The sequence below is a fragment of the Procambarus clarkii genome, chromosome 37, assembly GCF_040958095.1.
Source record: "Procambarus clarkii isolate CNS0578487 chromosome 37, FALCON_Pclarkii_2.0, whole genome shotgun sequence".
Taxonomy (NCBI): domain Eukaryota; kingdom Metazoa; phylum Arthropoda; class Malacostraca; order Decapoda; family Cambaridae; genus Procambarus; species Procambarus clarkii.
This window is the reverse complement of record NC_091186.1, coordinates 26,702,209-26,720,466: the sequence shown is the minus strand read 5'-3', so window position 1 is coordinate 26,720,466 and position 18,258 is coordinate 26,702,209. Positions and strand designations below refer to the sequence as shown.

Below are 18,258 nucleotides of genomic sequence, written 5' to 3'. Positions count from 1 at the left end.
CAAGAGTTGTTACATTCTTGTACAACCACTAGTACGCGTAGTGTTTCGGGCAGGTCCCTGGAATACGATCTCCGCCGCGAAGAATCGTTGTTACAACCAAGTACACATTTTACTGTTGAGTTAAACAGAGGCTACAGTTAAGGATTTGCGCCCAGTAAATCCTCCCCGGCCAGGATACGAAAGCGCTCGCGGAACGCCAGGCGAGTGTCTTACCACTGCACCACGGGGACTGGTGCAGTGATATAAAAATGATATAAAAATTCCCAAATTATATACACGCTCAAATACTCCTGATTGTTGAGGCCCCAACCCCACCTAACACTGCAGAGTGCTACTAAACCATCTACCAGTTTCTGCTGTATAGGGTCTAAACATGGAGTTTCAGACCACAGCCACACATTACAGCATGTGTATAAGCCTCAGAGAATACCAGCACGTCCTCCTATCTTGAGGTTATCTTGAGATGATTTCGGGGCTTTTTAGTGTCCCCGCGGCCCGGTCCTCGACACGGCCTCCACCCCCCAGGAAGCAGCCCGTGACAGCTAACTAACACCCACGTACCTATTTGCTGCGAGGTAGCAGGGGCATAGGGTGAAAGAAACTCTGCCCATTGTTTCTCGCCGGCGCCTGGGATCGAACCCAGGACCACAGGATCACAAACCCAGCGTGCTGTCCGCTCGGCCGACCGGCTCCTAAAATGAAAGTACCTATAGTAACTATTTGTTTGAAAGTTTACTACAGTTTTCGTTGAAAAAGGACCACAATAAAGTTTATTTTTGTGTTATTGAATTTGGACAGAAACTATTTTAACCGCTACATATCAATCTCTTAACCTAGCAATTCCTAGCAATCCTAGGCCTAATATACGCTATCATAGGTCTAATATAGTACATATGCTACCGGCAACGACCTCTCTCGATCGTTTAACTGCCAGCTTTTTGTTAAACCTTCAGAATTCGCGCCAACTGCTAGCCATATGGTGTATTGTGCCTGCTAAGTTTTGTTAAACTACCATTCAAGCTGTCATTGCAATTATTCTGAGCTATCTATGTGCTTTAATATACCTACAATTTTTATCTCGTCTTTTATTTTTTTCATGCTATGTAACTGTTATCATTTGTATAAATTTTACAAGTATTTACCTACTTATAAGTTTCTTAGATTAAGGACCTGCCCGAAACGCTGCGCGTACTAGTGGCTTTACAAGAATGTTATTACTATGCTATGTATCCTCACAATCCTAATGTACCTTTTTGTATATAAATAAATAAATAAATAAATAAATAACTATGACGTCATGACCCATATATAAGGGCTTGCTAACGTCCAGTACAGCCACCATTTGGTCACCACTTGGTCCGGGAGACATCTCCCGTCACGCAGGGTGCAGTCGCACCTCCACAGATCTCCAGTATCAGCTCTTGATACTGGTAATGGCTTAAAATGGCCACCACTTACGGGCTATTCATGCCCGTGCCACCTTTTGGGTGACTTAATCTTCATCAATCAATCAATCCAGCACAGCAGACTACCCTTGGAGTGCTCTCAGCTATAACACCTACTCTCGTCTCCCCCAGGTGACGGTAGACACACACACAACATTTTGTATAAAGTATTACCTGTACCTTTATTATTAACGTCAATTTCACATGTGTATATTTTTCTTTTGATTGTGTTTTAGCCAAGTAGTTAAGGGATTTTGTTTTCGTTAATTGTTACTTATCCTTTGGTGTAAAAATTAAAGTAATTTTTTGTTATATTAAATGATTTGAAGTTTTTATTCTCTTTGATTCTGACCCGCAGCTCTCACACAGTAGAGGACCCAAGCAGTTGTGTTTACTTTGTTTTACCTTTTTTATTAATGTGCGCTTGGCACGACACCTGCCAGAAGAGCCACCGCTCTATTGCAGATTGTTGACCAGACCACACACTTAGAAGGGACGACGACATTAACACTGTTGCCGCCGAAGGCGGCTAGTTTATTGTGCACCCCATACTCATCCTGTGAGCGGTAGCGCAAAAGCATTACAGAGGGCACAAAAGGTCTTTATCAGACCTCATCTTAGATTATTACATAAACAATTTCTTCAATCCTTCACACCTTATAGATACAATGTCAGCTAGTTACAGAGAAAGTGCTATTACAAGAGCTACATATTTACAGTAAGTCATCATACATTAATGGTAGGTTTTATCGTTAATACATAATAGTTTGGCCAATGGGGATATTACAGAGTCATAGGGGAGCTTCTGTTTATTATTAGTCCTCACAATACACTACTTGTTTCTGAATCTCATATGTCGTTCATCTACTGGAAGCAAAATGTGGGTACAGTGCAAGGATTTCAGGTAATTTATCCATGGTAATAAGATAGGTTGCCGACGACGTCTCGGTCCGTCCTGGACAATTCTCAAGTCACACAATCGACTTGAGAATGGTCCAGGACGGACCGAAACGTCGTCGTCCCTTCACCTTCTAAGTGTGTGATCTGGTCGACATACTTTAGCCACGTTATTGTGACTCTATTCTAGATGCTCGTCACGATTAATTTATACTTGAGAAAATTACTGTTTTGAATGAACAGCATGTTATAATTGAAGAATGCATCTGTGGGGTCGACCGCTGGATGGAATGGACTTGGGTCGAGGACGGGTTGCATATAGGACCAAACCACACATCAAAATATGAAGATTCGACAGCGGTTCGGTCCGTCTTGGACCATTTTCAAGTGGTACGTCAACCCCACGTTTGAAACACCATTGAAAACCGATCCCATGTGATAATCGGAGGACGGTTGACTCAGTGAAATAGTTGAGAGGATCTATGACATCACTTTGATGCAGGATTGAAGAAAAAAACAACTGTAGTGGCTATAATAACTCTCCAGAGATTGGTAGACCATAAACCGAGCACCAGTTAGGCCGTCTTACAAGACACACGGGTACCAACCCTCCCAGGCGGCTGGGAGTGACCAACCCGAGCCTTCGTGAGGTGACGCGCAGTGCCTCAGCAGACAGTGTCGGGGGTGTACGGCGCTCTTCCCTCTTCCCGACGTTCTGCGGGAGAAATCTATATTTTTATATTCGATATTTAATTATAAAGTTCGTGTTCTGTGAGTTGTTAAGGTGCTTTAAAGCTGTGTTATTTGAGCGACATAGAGCAAGGTGTATTACACAATAGGGGTAAACTTCGACATTTAAGAATCTGTAAACTAGTATGTTTACATGAATGCACACGTGTAGTTTGATAATTATGCACCTTGCAAATAGAAAATAATGAAACTAAATTTTCACAGCTCATACTGCACAAGTGTGTGAGCAGTTCATCATGTATGAGACAAGTGTACAAAATAGAACACACCTTCGTGGTGCCACTTGAAGGTAAACTTGTTCTAGATGTACGCACTTTACTAGAGATAATTATCAAGTGGTTGGACGAGCGAGGTGGTCCTCGAGCCGTAGTGAGGGAGCAGACTGGAGGAGCGGGTCATGAAGGAACTCCAGCAGGTGTTGGGAGGACTCTTGATGGTGTTAGGTCGCTGCTTGACGCAACAGGTGTCGCACCCTCCTCATGCCTACGGTTAGTGCCACCCCCCCGTCCCCACACACACCACACATGCACACACCACACATACACACACCACACATGCACACACCACACACACATACACACACCACACACACATACACACCACACATACACACCACACATACACACCACACATACACACACACCACACACACATACACACCACACATACACACACCACACACACATACACACCACACATACACCACACACACCACACATACACCACACACCACACATACACACACACCACACACACATACACACCACACATACACCACACACACACCACACATACACCACACATACACACACACCACACATACACCACACATACACACACACCACACATACACACACCACACATACACACCCCACACACACACACACGTGTTCTCTCTTATTCAGTACATTATATATTGTGTGTGTGTGTGTGTGTGTATATATAACATTTTAACATTTTACATTGAACAACATTTTCACGTTAACAAGTAGCCTACACAGACCATTGTGCCATAAACAATGGCAGCAAACAACAGTACGAGAGCAGTGAGGTGAGTCAGGTGAAGCCAATCATCTACACACACACACCCCACACACGCACACACACGCACACACACACAACCTGCTTCCTGGGCACAGTGCTGGCGGGAGTAGGTCAAGACCTAACACACCCAGCTAGCGGGGGTCCAAACATCACGGCTTGCCCAGTATATACCCAGTTACCTAGACCTATTTCATCGCAGTCTATAAGTTAAGAACCTAGGCTTATATAAAGAATTACCGAGAAACTTTATAAGAAATTCAGCGCACGCTCGGCATGCGCTGAATTTCGTTACAAATCATGCGTTAGGCCGGGAAGGTTGTGCAGCTGCCAGCATCAATCAAGTTACGGGCTCACCATAGCCCGTGCTACTTGGAACTTTGTTCCAGGTAGCGAATCTTTAACAACAACAAGCTGCCAGGAGCTCCACCATTGTGACAAGTTCAGGGAAGCGGTAGGAGAACTCTGAGGCATTTGAATAATGTGACATTAGTGGAGAGAGCTCATAAAATGACGTCCAAAGTAATAATTGATAAAGTGGGAGACATGTATATTGTCTGACAGTTTTAGTTAGTTTTTTAGTTTAGTTCATTTATTATGCACCCCATACCCATCTTGTGGGCGGTAGTGGAAAGGGTTACAGAGGCACATAATGGGCTCAGGGACTGAACCCCACAATTCATTTAGCTAAGCAAGTTACAATCTTGATGAGCTAGTTACAAAATTCAATATAAGTCATCACATCAACAATGGGTTCGAGATCGACCTCAAGTACAGGTTCTAAATTAAGCAACTGACATATGTGGAGAGCTAGTGTCACAATTTATATGTTTGTCCTGCACACCGCCCCCCATACAATCACAGTTACTACCTACAGTTGGCAAACTGGGGATAGTTTACAGTGCTTATTATTAAATAAAACTTAACAAAGTGTATTAGTAAACCACATAATAAATCCAATCCGAGCACATTCCAGTCTCGGTAAAAGTGTCCTTGCACTGCTACTCTTTCTTAACTCATCAGTCATGGAAACTCGGAGTCAGGACAGTGGTACAGTCCCTACCACTGTCTTAAGTTCCCCCAAAGCCAGGAATACCGCCCCTCGTGCTCTTGCTCTTCATTTTGACTTGAGCTGTCCTGCCTGGAATGTTGCTCTCTCTCCGCCTTCACTTTCAGTAACTGTAAATACTCTCTAAACTAATACACAACTCTTGTTATGGGCAGCACAGCGTAACAGCCATATTGGTTGTATGAAATATGTTAAAGATAAATTGTAAACGTCTCGTAAGATACTCGGGTTTTCATATTTAGGCTTATCTTAAATTCCACACAAGTGCCTTCCAAAGAGGAATCTTTGTTGTATAACAGAACGAAGACTCGGATGTCGGGACACTCCTGATGTTATCGGGACGCCTAGAGGGGGTGTGGGGGTTGGGTTTGGGTTGGGGGGGGGGGGGTATTTACCTATCAGTAGTTATGTCTGAGTACTGGGGCATGAGGTCTATATTGACCAGACCACACACTAGAAGTTGAAGGGACGACGACGTTTCGGTTCGTCCTGGACCATTCTCAAGTCGATTGTCCATTCGGTCCATCCTGGACCATTCTCACAATCGACTTGAGAATGGTCCAGGACGGACCGAAACGTCGTGGTCCGTTCAACTTCTAGTGTGTGGTCTGGTCAACATACTTCAGCCACGTTGTGACTCATCGCCTGCATGAGGTCTATACCTTTATGGCCCGTCTACTAAACTTGTTGTACCTGTTGAGTTAGAATTCGGGAGTCAGAATAGTTAAATTATTTGTCGCATCAGAGCCTTGAAGTTGTGGATGGAGGCGACTAACATAGCTGCTTCTTTTAGTGCACTGAACTTGATCACTTGTACAGCGTACGAATCTTTCCTTACAATTCTTCAACTCATTTGCGTTTCCAGTTTCCCCCTGTGTTCTCTCGTCCTACTTCCACTTTACAAGAAGCTGTCATTGTCGTATTATGGGTGTGACTGAGGAGGCTGATTATAAACAGGTCAGTTTGAAACTTCATATGGTTCTGAGAACACAGTGTGTCTTCACGCCGAAAACTATGCTGATGAACCCAATTCTCTCTTATTGTCTGTAATTTTAACTCGATTCATATTGACTATTATAGTGAATTTCTAAGCTGCAAAGATTACCAGCTTAACTTCAATGTTGCAAAGTTTCAAGGGAACACAGTGTGAGATGAAGAGCAATGTAGTCAATCACAGAGCGGATAAATAATTTGTAGAACATTGTAGAAAGTCTCGCGTTACTTCACTGATCGACACCAACAAAGGCCCGTAAGGGCTATAATCTCTCCCAGTCTCTCATCTTGAGAGAAGAAAGGTACCCGGGGACCTTACTTGGGGGGGGGGGGGACAAAGGTACCTGTAAGTCTGGCAGTTGTCATGTGCACGACCGTCTGTGTGATAATTGGGTGGTGGGATGGAATGAGAGCACGAGTTTTCTGTCCAGTAATAAGAGCAGCAGTGTGAGAGGAGAGGAAGGGGTAGCATTGAGTGGGGAGGGGAAAGAGAGTACTATAAGACCACAAGATAAACCCCACTTAAGAGTATCGTACAGATACCAACCAATAACAAGAAAGTAGACAGGTTTTTCTAAAAGTGTTTAAGAGGGTTTCTACACTACTGCCACGAGGCGTCTACTTACACAACCCGCCGACGACTGGCTCTCGCATACCTGTCAGGTGACATTTTTACGCTTATCAGTGAAGCCAGTTTAAGCCAGGTGTTGAAAGTTGACCTGTCGTGATGATCATCTTATTCCCCTACGTTATTAGTGGCACGCAGTGGTCTGTACGAGTGCTCTGACTTACTGAGGTTGGTCTCCACACCTGAGCAGACGAAGCAATAAGATTCACCGATCAGATTATTCACCTATAAATTATTTTGACAGGTTTTTACTCCTACATCCAAGACTGCTTCCAGTTTTACGTGGCGATTAACTGGTCCCCCTGAGGCTGTTTTGCTTTTCAGCCCGCAAGTCCACGTTGCTTTCACAGTCGGATTGATCCGATAGACTTAGAGCTCTACCAGAAGGTTCCACTGTTGTTCCAGCAACACTTTATATATGGTGGTAGAAGGCTGAAGAGTCGTTGATCTGTGATGCGCGCAGTGTTCTCCAATTGTGCTTATGGCACCTCGACTTTTGACTGGGTTCATGTCACACTTTTTACCATATATCAAAACTATATATATAAACTTATCAAAGTTTTATTTTGTAGGTTTGGAACTGGACCTTCCAGGATTTTGCATGTGTGTGTATTATTAGGTATGCTGCCGCCTATGTACCAGTTGAGTGCTTCAGGCGATATCCTGTAGCTTACATGGTCACTTGAAGGGAGTTGCTGGGAGTGAATAATGTCCCATAGTAAAGAGTTGCAGTGATTTGACGGGTATATTGTGTGTATCTTGAGATGATTTCGAGGTTTTAGTGTCCCCCGGTCCTCGACCAGGCCTCCACCTCCAGGAAGCAGCCCGTAACAGCTAACACCCAGGTACCTATTTTACTGCTAGGTAACAGGGGCATAGGGTGAAAGAAACTCTGCCCATTGTTTCTCGCCGGCGCCCGAGATCGAACCCGGGACCACAGGATCACAAGCGTACCTATCACTGATTACCTGTCAGTGATTATCTTTCGTTAATTTCGAAGAAGTGAGGTCCTCAAAGGTCCTGCCATTCTTTATACCCCCGTCTACTAGTCTTGCTCTACCTGTTGCGCTATACTTGAACTGTTCTTACATGTAAATTCTTTGTCGAATCTGGTCTTACAGTTGTGGAAGGAGGTGGCTTCCACAGCAACTTCTTTCAGTGAATTTCACGTGTTGTTCTCCGGTACCGGGTTATCTTGAGATGAGGTTATCTTGAGATGATTTCGGGGCTTTAGTGTCCCCGCGGCCCGGTCCTCGACCAGGCCTCCACCCCCAGGAAGCAGCCCGTGACAGCTGACTAACTCCCAGGTACCTATTTACTGCTAGGTAACAGGGGCATTCAGGGTGAAAGAAACTTTGCCCATTTGTTTCTGCCTCGTGCGGGAATCGAACCCGCGCCACACAGTTACGAGTCCTGCGCGCTATCCACCAGGCTACCAGGCCTCCGAGGGTACGAGTATTTCCCCAACCTTTCTTACTCATTTGTATTTCCAGCTTCCACTTGTCTTCTCGTCTCTCTCAATATAAAGAGGTTGTCCTTTTTGTTGATCAGACCACACACTAGAAGGTGAAGGGACGACGACGTTTCGGTCCGTCCTGGACCATTCTCAAGTCGATTGTGGTTGTCCTTGTCTGTCTTATCGATTCCCTTTAGTATATTTTATGTTATGATCATGTCCCCGTTGTTTCCTCTCTTCTAGAGAGCTGAGATCTACCACCACTATAATTTAATATACAAACTTAGGACATGTATGATGACGTAAGCTTGACAGTTGTGTAAGCTAATATCTTGGTCGAGTGTGGTGTTCACGCGAGTCCCAGCTGCGTCTGGGTTCACGTGACAATCAACAACTTGGTCAATGTTTTCCCATAGTGTGTGTGTGTTGTGCTCGCGACTATGGCGCTGTGGTTAATCACAGCATGATTAAAGCTAACAATAAATTCACAGCTTGGGAGAGGACGGGGGGTTGGGAGGGGAGGGAATACACTAAGTTGAACAGCACAGGAAAGGCGACACATGTAGGGGCCTCGTAGCCTGGTGGATAGCGCGCAGGACTCGTAATTCTGTGGCGCGGGTTCGATTCCCGCACGAGGCAGAAACAAATGGGCAAAGTTTCTTTCACCCTAAGTGCCCCTGTTACCTAGCAGTAAATAGGTACCTGGGAGTTAGTCAGCTGTCACGGGCTGCTTCCTGGTGTGTGTGTGTGTGTGGTGTGGAAAAAAAAAAAAAAAAAAGTAGTTAGTAAACAGTTGATTGACAGTTGAGAGGCGGGCCGAAAGAGCAAAGCTCAACCCCCGCAAAAACACAACTAGTAAACACAACTAGTAAACACACACATTGAGAGAAGGGGGTTGTGGGGGGTAGGGGGAGTGGCCTCGGAGTGGGGGGGGTTAGGATGAGGCTTGGGGTGGGAGTATGGTGGGAATTTAAGTCTTAAGTGAATATAAAATGTATTGGGATTGAATTTGGCACTTTGAACGCTGTTTCTAGTGATACCACAGAAATTAATGTGGGATCCCCGGGATCCTCTTATAACCCCAGGAATCCGGAAATGTTGTCGATTCTAGTCACTCAGCATCTCTGAAGGAGTTACATACTCGCACACAGTCACTTAATACAACTAAAAAGTTATTTTGACCATTCACTCGTGAACGAGTGCAAGATAACACATGTGTCTTGACAATCCTGCCGTGAGCAATACAGCTAAACAATTACTGAAACTCAAGACCTCTGTTCAGTGAGCACAAGAACTCTAGACACACCAGAGTTATAACTCGACTTAGTACATGTATCTTCTTGAGATGATTTCGGGGCTTTTTAATGTACCCGCGGCCCGGTCCTCGACCAGGCCTCCACCCCTAGGTATAGACTCTTCGACAGATTCACATACACTAGACGCACAGGTCCATGGATGATGTGATGAGGATGTCCAGTGACAGGTCGGTGGCTGGAAACTGGGGACACGCCTAGTCGTGCACCCCAGTGGGTCCATGTGGTGAAGACTTGGAGATGGTCTACTTAACGGATTGCTGCTCTAACATACATGGCGATTTAACTGCTTAATTGGCTTAATTGGTCTGGTAATGTAGGGATGTGGACGTTTGGCTACATTTGCATAATTTTTTCCACCAAGGGCTTTCCTTTTAGAGACGGCAGGCAATATAGAAAAGAGAATCATGGCGTTAATGATGTACTAAAAAGTGGACCATGAGGCCAGAGGCAGGACAGAAGAAATAGTGTACATACGGATATATGCACAAGTACGACTTGCTTAGTTCGCATCACCATGATATGTTTCTGAAGATGAACGATGAACTAGCAGGTTCTCCAGCAGGTTCTCCAGCCCTGCCAAGGTGTGTGTGTAGGTGTGTGAGGTGCACGTCTTGTACAATACGTGGGTGAAGCGTTTACCAAGGTGCTCTTTGAACACAAGTGAGCAAAGCACTTTTAAAGAAAAGTCTGTAAATGTTCATTTGTATGCAATGGGTAAAGTGCTTATCATTCATAAGCCTGCAATTTACGTAGCTTGTCGCCAGAAACTTTTGAAAGTTTTGACTTTCTCGCTGGATTAAAAAGTAGTTGGTTTTATTGCAAAATTTACGGTTTTATTAAAAACACAAGACTGAATGATGATAAATGCAATACCGTCACAAATATTAAAGAAAACTGCAGCGTCTGGAGCTTTGACTTGAAAACCAGTCTCCAGACAGCGAGACATATCACCCACTTACTGCAGAAAATAGCCAGTATAACCATGTATATTATGGGCTATATTATACAGCCCTTCGCTCAGACAAGAACAAGGTCCCCACCCAGCTGCACTTGTACTATCAGACCAGGGGGCAGGATACTAGTAGCTGGTCGGCCGAGCGGACAGCACGCTGGACTTGTGATCCTGTGGTCCTGGGTTCGATCCCAGCCGCCGGAGAGAAACAATGGGCAAAGTTTCTTTCGCCCTATTCAGTTACCTAGCAGTAAAATAGGTACCTGGGCGTTAGTCAGCTGTCACGGGCTGCTTCCTGGGGGTGGAGGCCTGGTCGAGGACCGGGCCGCGGGGACACTAAAAAGCCCCGAAATCATCTCAAGATAACCTATCCAGTGGGCGGTGGTGGAGAAGGTTACAGAGGCACATAATGGGTTCAGGAACTGAACACCTTAGTTCGTTTAGCTAAACAAGTGACAATCTTTTGAACCTAATTGTGTTGGACGTTGGTGAAAAGTGGAAACACTCAAGTTAAAGACACTTAAGGAAATATACATAACCAGTCCGGTGGTTAACCAGTAGAATGCACACTAAGAAGTTGTGGAAACGCCTCCATCAACAACTACAGATAATTTGAAAGATAAAGTTTAACAGAAAAAATAGAACAAATACAAGGAACAGTGTAAATAAGCTGGGTACCGAGATCCCCCCCCCCCCCATAGTCATTGTTAGAGAAGCACTCTTAGGTGAGCACCTGGCCATCTTCCCTCCCCAAACCGTTCCTGCTCCCTTCCCCAACCGTTCCTGCTCCCTTCCCACCAGCCCGAGAGGCTGAGGGTGAGGATCAGCAGCAGCTCGTCACCTACACTGGACCACCTTCACCTTCAAGGTGCGCCCCGTTGTAAGGGTCTGCAGTGTAGTAGGAGCAGCCCCCCCCAACCCTACCCCTCCCCCCTCTCCACCCCCCCCCCCTCTCCACCCCCCCCCCCCGGACCCATCACGCCCAGTTTTTGCCTCTTAACACAACATCAATTTAGATTTATGCTTCGTGACTTCACCAGGAGTCAATTATTTTAGGTTCGTATAAACACATTTCTGCAACAAGTCTAAGCAAAACCTGTATGATGATTTTTTGTTTTCTCTCACCACAGTGATCAGGAATGACTTAGTGGGTTGATAATCAACTTTGGTAACGTCAACTGATGGCCACATTCATTTGTTTATTTTCATTCAGAATTCAGAAACCTGGAGGAAAAGTGACCGGATTTTATATTGCTTAACTCTTAGGTACCCATTCATTCTACTGAAATGGGAAATCTTGTAGTTAAAATATAATTAAAATGAATAGAACTATCTGGAGATCAGTTGACGTAGACCTGTCGCCGAGACGGCTTCTGCTACTAGCATAGCCTGCTGCAGCCCCTCTGCTAGCATAGCCTGCTGCAGCCCCTCTGCTAGCATAGCCTGCTGCAGCCCCTCTGCTAGCATAGCCTGCTGCAGCCCCTCTGCTAGCATAGCCTGCTGCAGCCCCTCTGCTAGCATAGCCTGCTGCTGCCCCTCTGCTAGCATAGCCTGCTGCTGCCCCTCTGCTAGCATACCCTGCTGCTGCCCCTCTGCTAGCATACCCTGCTGCTGCCCCTCTGCTAGCATACCCTGCTGCTGCCCCTCTGCTAGCATACCCTGCTGCTGCCCCTCTGCTAGCATACCCTGCTGCTGCCCCTCTGCTAGCATACCCTGCTGCTGCCCCTCTGCTAGCATACCCTGCTGCTGCCCCTCTGCTAGCATACCCTGCTGCTGCCCCTCTGCTAGCATACCCTGCTGCTGCCCCTCTGCTAGCATACCCTGCTGCTGCCCCTCTGCTAGCATACCCTGCTGCTGCCCCTCTGCTAGCATACCCTGCTGCTGCCCCTCTGCTAACATACCCTGCTGCTGCCCCTCTGCTAGCATACCCTGCTGCTGCCCCTCGCCTTCCTCTAGTGCCTGAAAGAATGCTGCAGAGCTTGACAGACGCTAAAACAGACCTGTGAGTGCCAAGCTTGGGTGTCAGGCACCACGAAGGCACTGACTATAATGAAAGAACCTGACGTTAAGCGCATCATTGACCGTGTTACTGAAGCAAGGCTTTCATTGACGTCTGAATGCTTAGAGCAACTCGTGAAAACACAGCAAAACTTTCAAATATAAGAAATATAGAAGGCCTATAGGCCTATAAAAGCAGCAGCTTTTGTGCATTCTGAACTGTTCTACCACATCCCCTTGCAAAAAACTTTCAAGACCAACTTTATTGCATGTCATCGTCCTTTAAAATGGATCACTAAGACTGTAGTTGATCTCAGAATATATCGGATTCAGTTTCGACCAAGAGATATAACGATGGACTTTCCATAACCCTGGGACATACGTTCCCAATTATATCGTTTCCTAAGAATGAATCAAATTTAGCATCGGTTACACTTTGTCTGAGGCAAAACACAATACTCTAAGCATGATTGGTTATTCACACTCGTACATTGATGGTCCCCTTTCAGTGCCACAACAGTGAAGCTGCAGTTGCCTCGTTAATGGGGGGAGTCCGTATAAACAAATGGGTATCTACCCTTCAGACTGAACTCTTGTCATATTCCTTGCATTCAAATGTGTACACGTCTGAACAAATCCACAAGGGCCGTGACGAGGATTCGAACCTGCGTCCGGGAGTCCTCGTCACGGCCTTTGTGGATGTGTTCATTTGATGCATCACGTTAATGTGATCTCTGTGTGTGTACACGTCTGCATAATTGGCACGTTAATTAAGACATCTTACCATCTTAATTAAGCTCAACTTCTTGGACACAATTAAAGCATGTTTGTGTCTAAAGCTAGACAGACACTCGATAATAATACTGGAATTAGAGTCCATTTTATGTGGACACAATCTTGTGTTAGCTTCTAGTGTACGTCCTGTGTAACTGAGCCTAATTATACCTGAAGTTTTCTCGAGCAGTGCTTCACTAACTTCACTGTCTAAACCCATTTCCTTATATGCATTTCACTCCAATTTAATTAAATGTTTATAAATGTTGTCCATTTCTAACTATGTTTAGGAAATATTTAGTATGACGTCTCAGATATATAATTATACTCCAAACGTCTTTCTCTTACGACTAACCATCACACAGTCGTCACCTCAAGCAGCCATCTGAGAGCTGTCTCAATGGCTTAGATCACAGGCCTGCTTCACCTCATAATCCCCCCCCCCCCAACTCCCCCTCCCCCCAACTCCCCCTCCCCACGGAGCATGTTTCTCATCAAACTTCACCTCACAACCTCCACCCCCATCCACCGCCTGAGCATGTCTCTCGTGTGTTTGTTGCATTTGTGCGTCTGTATTTGCTTTGCTCTGCCATGTACTTGTTCGTGACGTAAATGTGTGACTGTGTGTGGAGTCCGTCCTCTCCAGCTGGAACTTGATGCTAAGAATGTGTTTGATTTATACTGCTGTACACCTGTTTAGTAGTACACCTGTTTTTAGTTTAGAATGCCTAGGGCGAGTACCGGACCGGGCGGCGTGCTGACTGCTGAGGAGTGGTTACGCGCACACTGGCAGACGACGGTAATCAATGTTGAATTGTTAGTTAATGAAGCCTATCGGGGGTGATTATAAGGGTGATTAAGCACCTGTCTTAGTTAATACACTAGTGACTCCCAGGTACTAGTGACTCCCAGGTACTAGTGACAGACTTAATCACAAGACGACGACCCCATCCTGCAGACACCAACAGTAACCCTACACCAGCCTGGTCACTCTGCCTCCCTCTCACTCTGCCTCCCTCTCACTCTGCCTCCCTCTCACTCTGCCTCCCTCTCACTCTGCCTCCCTCTCACTCTGCCTCCCTCTCACTCTGCCTCCCTCTCACTCTGCCTCCCTCACACTCTGCCTCCCACACTGCCTCTCACTCTGCCTCCCACTCACTCTGCCTCCCTCACACTCTGCTGCCCTTCACACTCTGCTGCCCTTCACACTCTGCCTCACACTCTGCCTCCCTCACACTCTGCTGCCCTTCACACTCTGCCTCACACTCTGCCTCCCTCACACTCTGCTGCCCTTCACACTCTGCCTCACACTCTGCCTCCCTCACACTCTGCCTCCCTCACTCCCTCACACTCTGTCTCTCATCACACTATTTCCATGACAAGCTTAACTAAACTGCTACAGCTAATTATATACTGAACAACTAACTTCACAGCCAAATAAACTACGAAACATGAGTTAATTCTTTTCTTTAATGTTGTTGATTAGTTTAATTAACTTATAATGTACCCCATACCCATCCTGTGAGTGGTAGTGCCCTCCATACCCATCCTGTGGGCGGTAGTGCCCTCCATACCCATCCTGTGGGCGGTAGTGCCCTCCATACCCATCCTGTGGGCGGTAGTGCCCTCCATACCCATCCTGTGAGTGGTAGTGCCCTCCATACCCATCCTGTGAGTGGTAGTGCACTCCATACCCATCCTGTGGGCGGTAGTGCCCTCCATACCCATCCTGAGGGCGGTAGTGCCCTCCATACCCATCCTGTGGGCGGTAGTGCCCTCCATACCCATCCTGTGAGTGGTAGTGCCCTCCATACCCATCCTGTGAGTGGTAGTGCACTCCATACCCATCCTGTGGGCGGTAGTGCCCTCCATACCCATCCTGTGGGCGGTAGTGCCCTCCATACCCATCCTGTGGGCGGTAGTGCCCTCCATACCCATCCTGTGGGCGGTAGTGCCCTCCATACCCATCCTGTGGGCGGTAGTGCCCTCCATACCCATCCTGTGAGTGGTAGTGCACTCCATACCCATCCTGTGGGCGGTAGTGCCCTCCATACCCATCCTGTGAGTGGTAGTGCCCTCCATACCCATCCTGTGAGTGGTAGTGCACTCCATACCCATCCTGTGGGCGGTAGTGCCCTCCATACCCATCCTGTGGGCGGTAGTGCCCTCCATACCCATCCTGTGAGTGGTAGTGCCCTCCATACCCATCCTGTGAGTGGTAGTGCACTCCATACCCATCCTGTGGGCGGTAGTGCCCTCCATACCCATCCTGTGGGCGGTAGTGCCCTCCATACCCATCCTGTGAGTGGTAGTGCCCTCCATACCCATCCTGTGGGCGGTAGTGCCCTCCATACCCATCCTGTGGGCGGTAGTGCCCTCCATACCCATCCTGTGGGCGGTAGTGCCCTCCATACCCATCCTGTGAGTGGTAGTGCCCTCCATACCCATCCTGTGAGTGGTAGTGCCCTCCATACCCATCCTGTGAGTGGTAGTGCACTCCATACCCATCCTGTGGGCGGTAGTGCCCTCCATACCCATCCTGTGGGCGGTAGTGCCCTCCATACCCATCCTGTGGGCGGTAGTGCCCTCCATACCCATCCTGTGAGTGGTAGTGCACTCCATACCCATCCTGTGAGTGGTAGTGCACTCCATACCCATCCTGTGAGTGGTAGTGCACTCCATACCCATCCTGTGAGTGGTAGTGCCCTCCATACCCATCCTGTGAGTGGTAGTGCACTCCATACCCATCCTGTGAGTGGTAGTGCCCTCCATACCCATCCTGTGAGTGGTAGTGCACTCCATACCCATCCTGTGAGTGGTAGTGCCCTCCATACCCATCCTGTGGGTTATAGTGGAAAGGTTAGAGGCACAGAATGAGCTCAGAGAATGAACGCCCATGCATTTAATCAATAAGTTTTGCTTAGAATAGAATACAAACCAAATGAATAGGAATGAGCCAATCATTATTTTTTGGTCCAAGCCTATTTGCTAATTTAATTAAGCAAGAATTTTGATTAGTTTCAGTTTGATTTGCTCTAAGTGAATATTATGTAGTATAAACATGTGTTACAGAAATCACAATAACGTGATGTATCAAATGAACAAATCCACAAAGGCCGTGACGAGGGTTCGAACCTCTTCTCTGACGTAGGTTCGAATCCACGTCACGGCCTTTGTGGATTTGTTCATAAACATGTGCTATTTGTGGGTGGGATTGTGTAATTGTGTGTGTACTCACCTATTTGTGATTGTGGGGGTTAAGCTCTGGCTCTTTGGGCCCGCCTCTCAACTGTCGGTCAACTGACCGTCACAGTTGCCGCTGAGAACATCTGTCTTGAACTTGGACTCATCTAAGGACAAAACACTTAAAACTTCAGTAGTGTTGAACAGTGTAAATGAGGCCCTCGCCAGCATGAGGCAAGAACGTGCTACTCTCATCAAGGAGTATATAATTTTGTAATTTGATTTTCTGGCTCGAAGATGCCCAATTGTTGTGACTCATGTTGCTGTGTGATGTTACTACAGTGTTACCAGAAGAGCGAGATACTTAAGAGCCATTTTGGACTTACTTACGCTCTTCTGTATCGTCTACAGTACTACCAACCTATTTTATTTTGCGTTTTTTTTTTTACAAACTTTAATGGATACCAGTTGGTCAGAAAAAGAAACACAACAAAATGTTGTTTAAGTGTTGTTGATTACTTCGAACTGCTGCTGCTGTGCTGAGCATGTTGTTGTTGTTGTTGTTAAAGATTTGCTACCTAGAACAAAGTTCCATGTAGCACGGGCTATGGTGAGCCCGCAGGTACTAAGTGCTGAGCAGGAACTGAGGATACTGTGGGCGTTTTCCTTCTGGATCGCCGCACAGAGGCGCTGCATATAGAAGCTGGCCGCACTCGGGTATCTTGTTTGGAACCAACAGCCACGAGAAAGCTGTGTGGCACTTCTGATTGGCTAACGGTCTCGGTTCCTAATGGAACATAGTTGAACCAGTGGTCTATTATCCCTGTACTTGTTGTAGGTGGCAGGGGCGCCTGCTTGATCATTGGTGCAGTTAATATAGGTGTCTGGTAAGATGTACCTGTTCTACACGGATATAGTCTTGCGCCAGTTGTCTATCATTCCATCAGGGGTGTAGCATAACTCTATGGATAGGCAATGAGCTGGGATAGTAGAGTTATGATACACTTACCTGGGTCTGTCTCTGTCTGTCTCTGTCTGTCTGTCTCTGTGTGTCTGTCTCTCCTGGGGCAGAGGCTCGACTCCTGATGAGGACGTTGATTGTGTCAGTGTCATCAGTTTGGTTTTCCGTAGTGTACACCATGCAACCTAAATAGATATGCTTTTGCTTCTCCTCAAATACACGCGTCCACACCTCTAACATTCACGTATACTAACCACCCCGCCATGGCTTCTTATTCCTCCAACATTATCACCTCCCATGCCGGACCGCCTTCCACTGGGCCCAAACTTGCTGTAGTAATATCTACGTTCCCCCTGCAGGCCAGCAGACGGAGGTGGAGGCCCTGGAGGGGGATCGGGCGTTCCTACCATGTGACATGGACGTTCCTACGCCGGGCGAGAAGGTCGCACGTGTTAGCTTCTGGCACGCGAGTCAACACTCCAGCATAATATACAGGTATTGATCGCTTCTCTCGTTGTGGTGTGTGACTGGTTGGGTGGTGGATGGAGGCGAGGTGGGTGTTTGGGAGGATGCCGTGTGTCTGCGGGTATGTGGGTGCGTGGGGTCATTTGTTTATGCCTGGGAGTGTCCTGGTGGTTATCTTGAGGTTATCTTGAGATGATTTCGGGGCTTTAGTGTCCCCGCGGCCCGGTCCTCGACCAGGCCTCCACCCCCAGGAAGCAGCCCGTGACAGCTGACTAACACCCAGGTACCTATTTTACTGCTAGGTAACAGGGGCATGGGGTGAAAGAAACT

At 46.8% G+C, this 18,258-nt stretch overlaps 1 protein-coding gene across 1 annotated transcript in view; it reads left to right on the top strand.

The window, feature by feature from the left end:
• Positions 1-2,991: 2,991 nt before the first annotated feature.
• The window catches only part of LOC123765877 (uncharacterized), a 29,058-nt gene continuing 13,791 nt past the window's right edge, over positions 2,992-18,258 (top strand). Inside the window, exons 1-2 of the mRNA XM_045754712.2 lie at positions 2,992-3,580; positions 17,823-17,958. Coding sequence (XP_045610668.2) covers positions 3,490-3,580; positions 17,823-17,958 — 227 coding nt within the window. The 5' untranslated portion in view covers positions 2,992-3,489. The remainder of the gene's footprint in view (positions 3,581-17,822; positions 17,959-18,258) is intronic.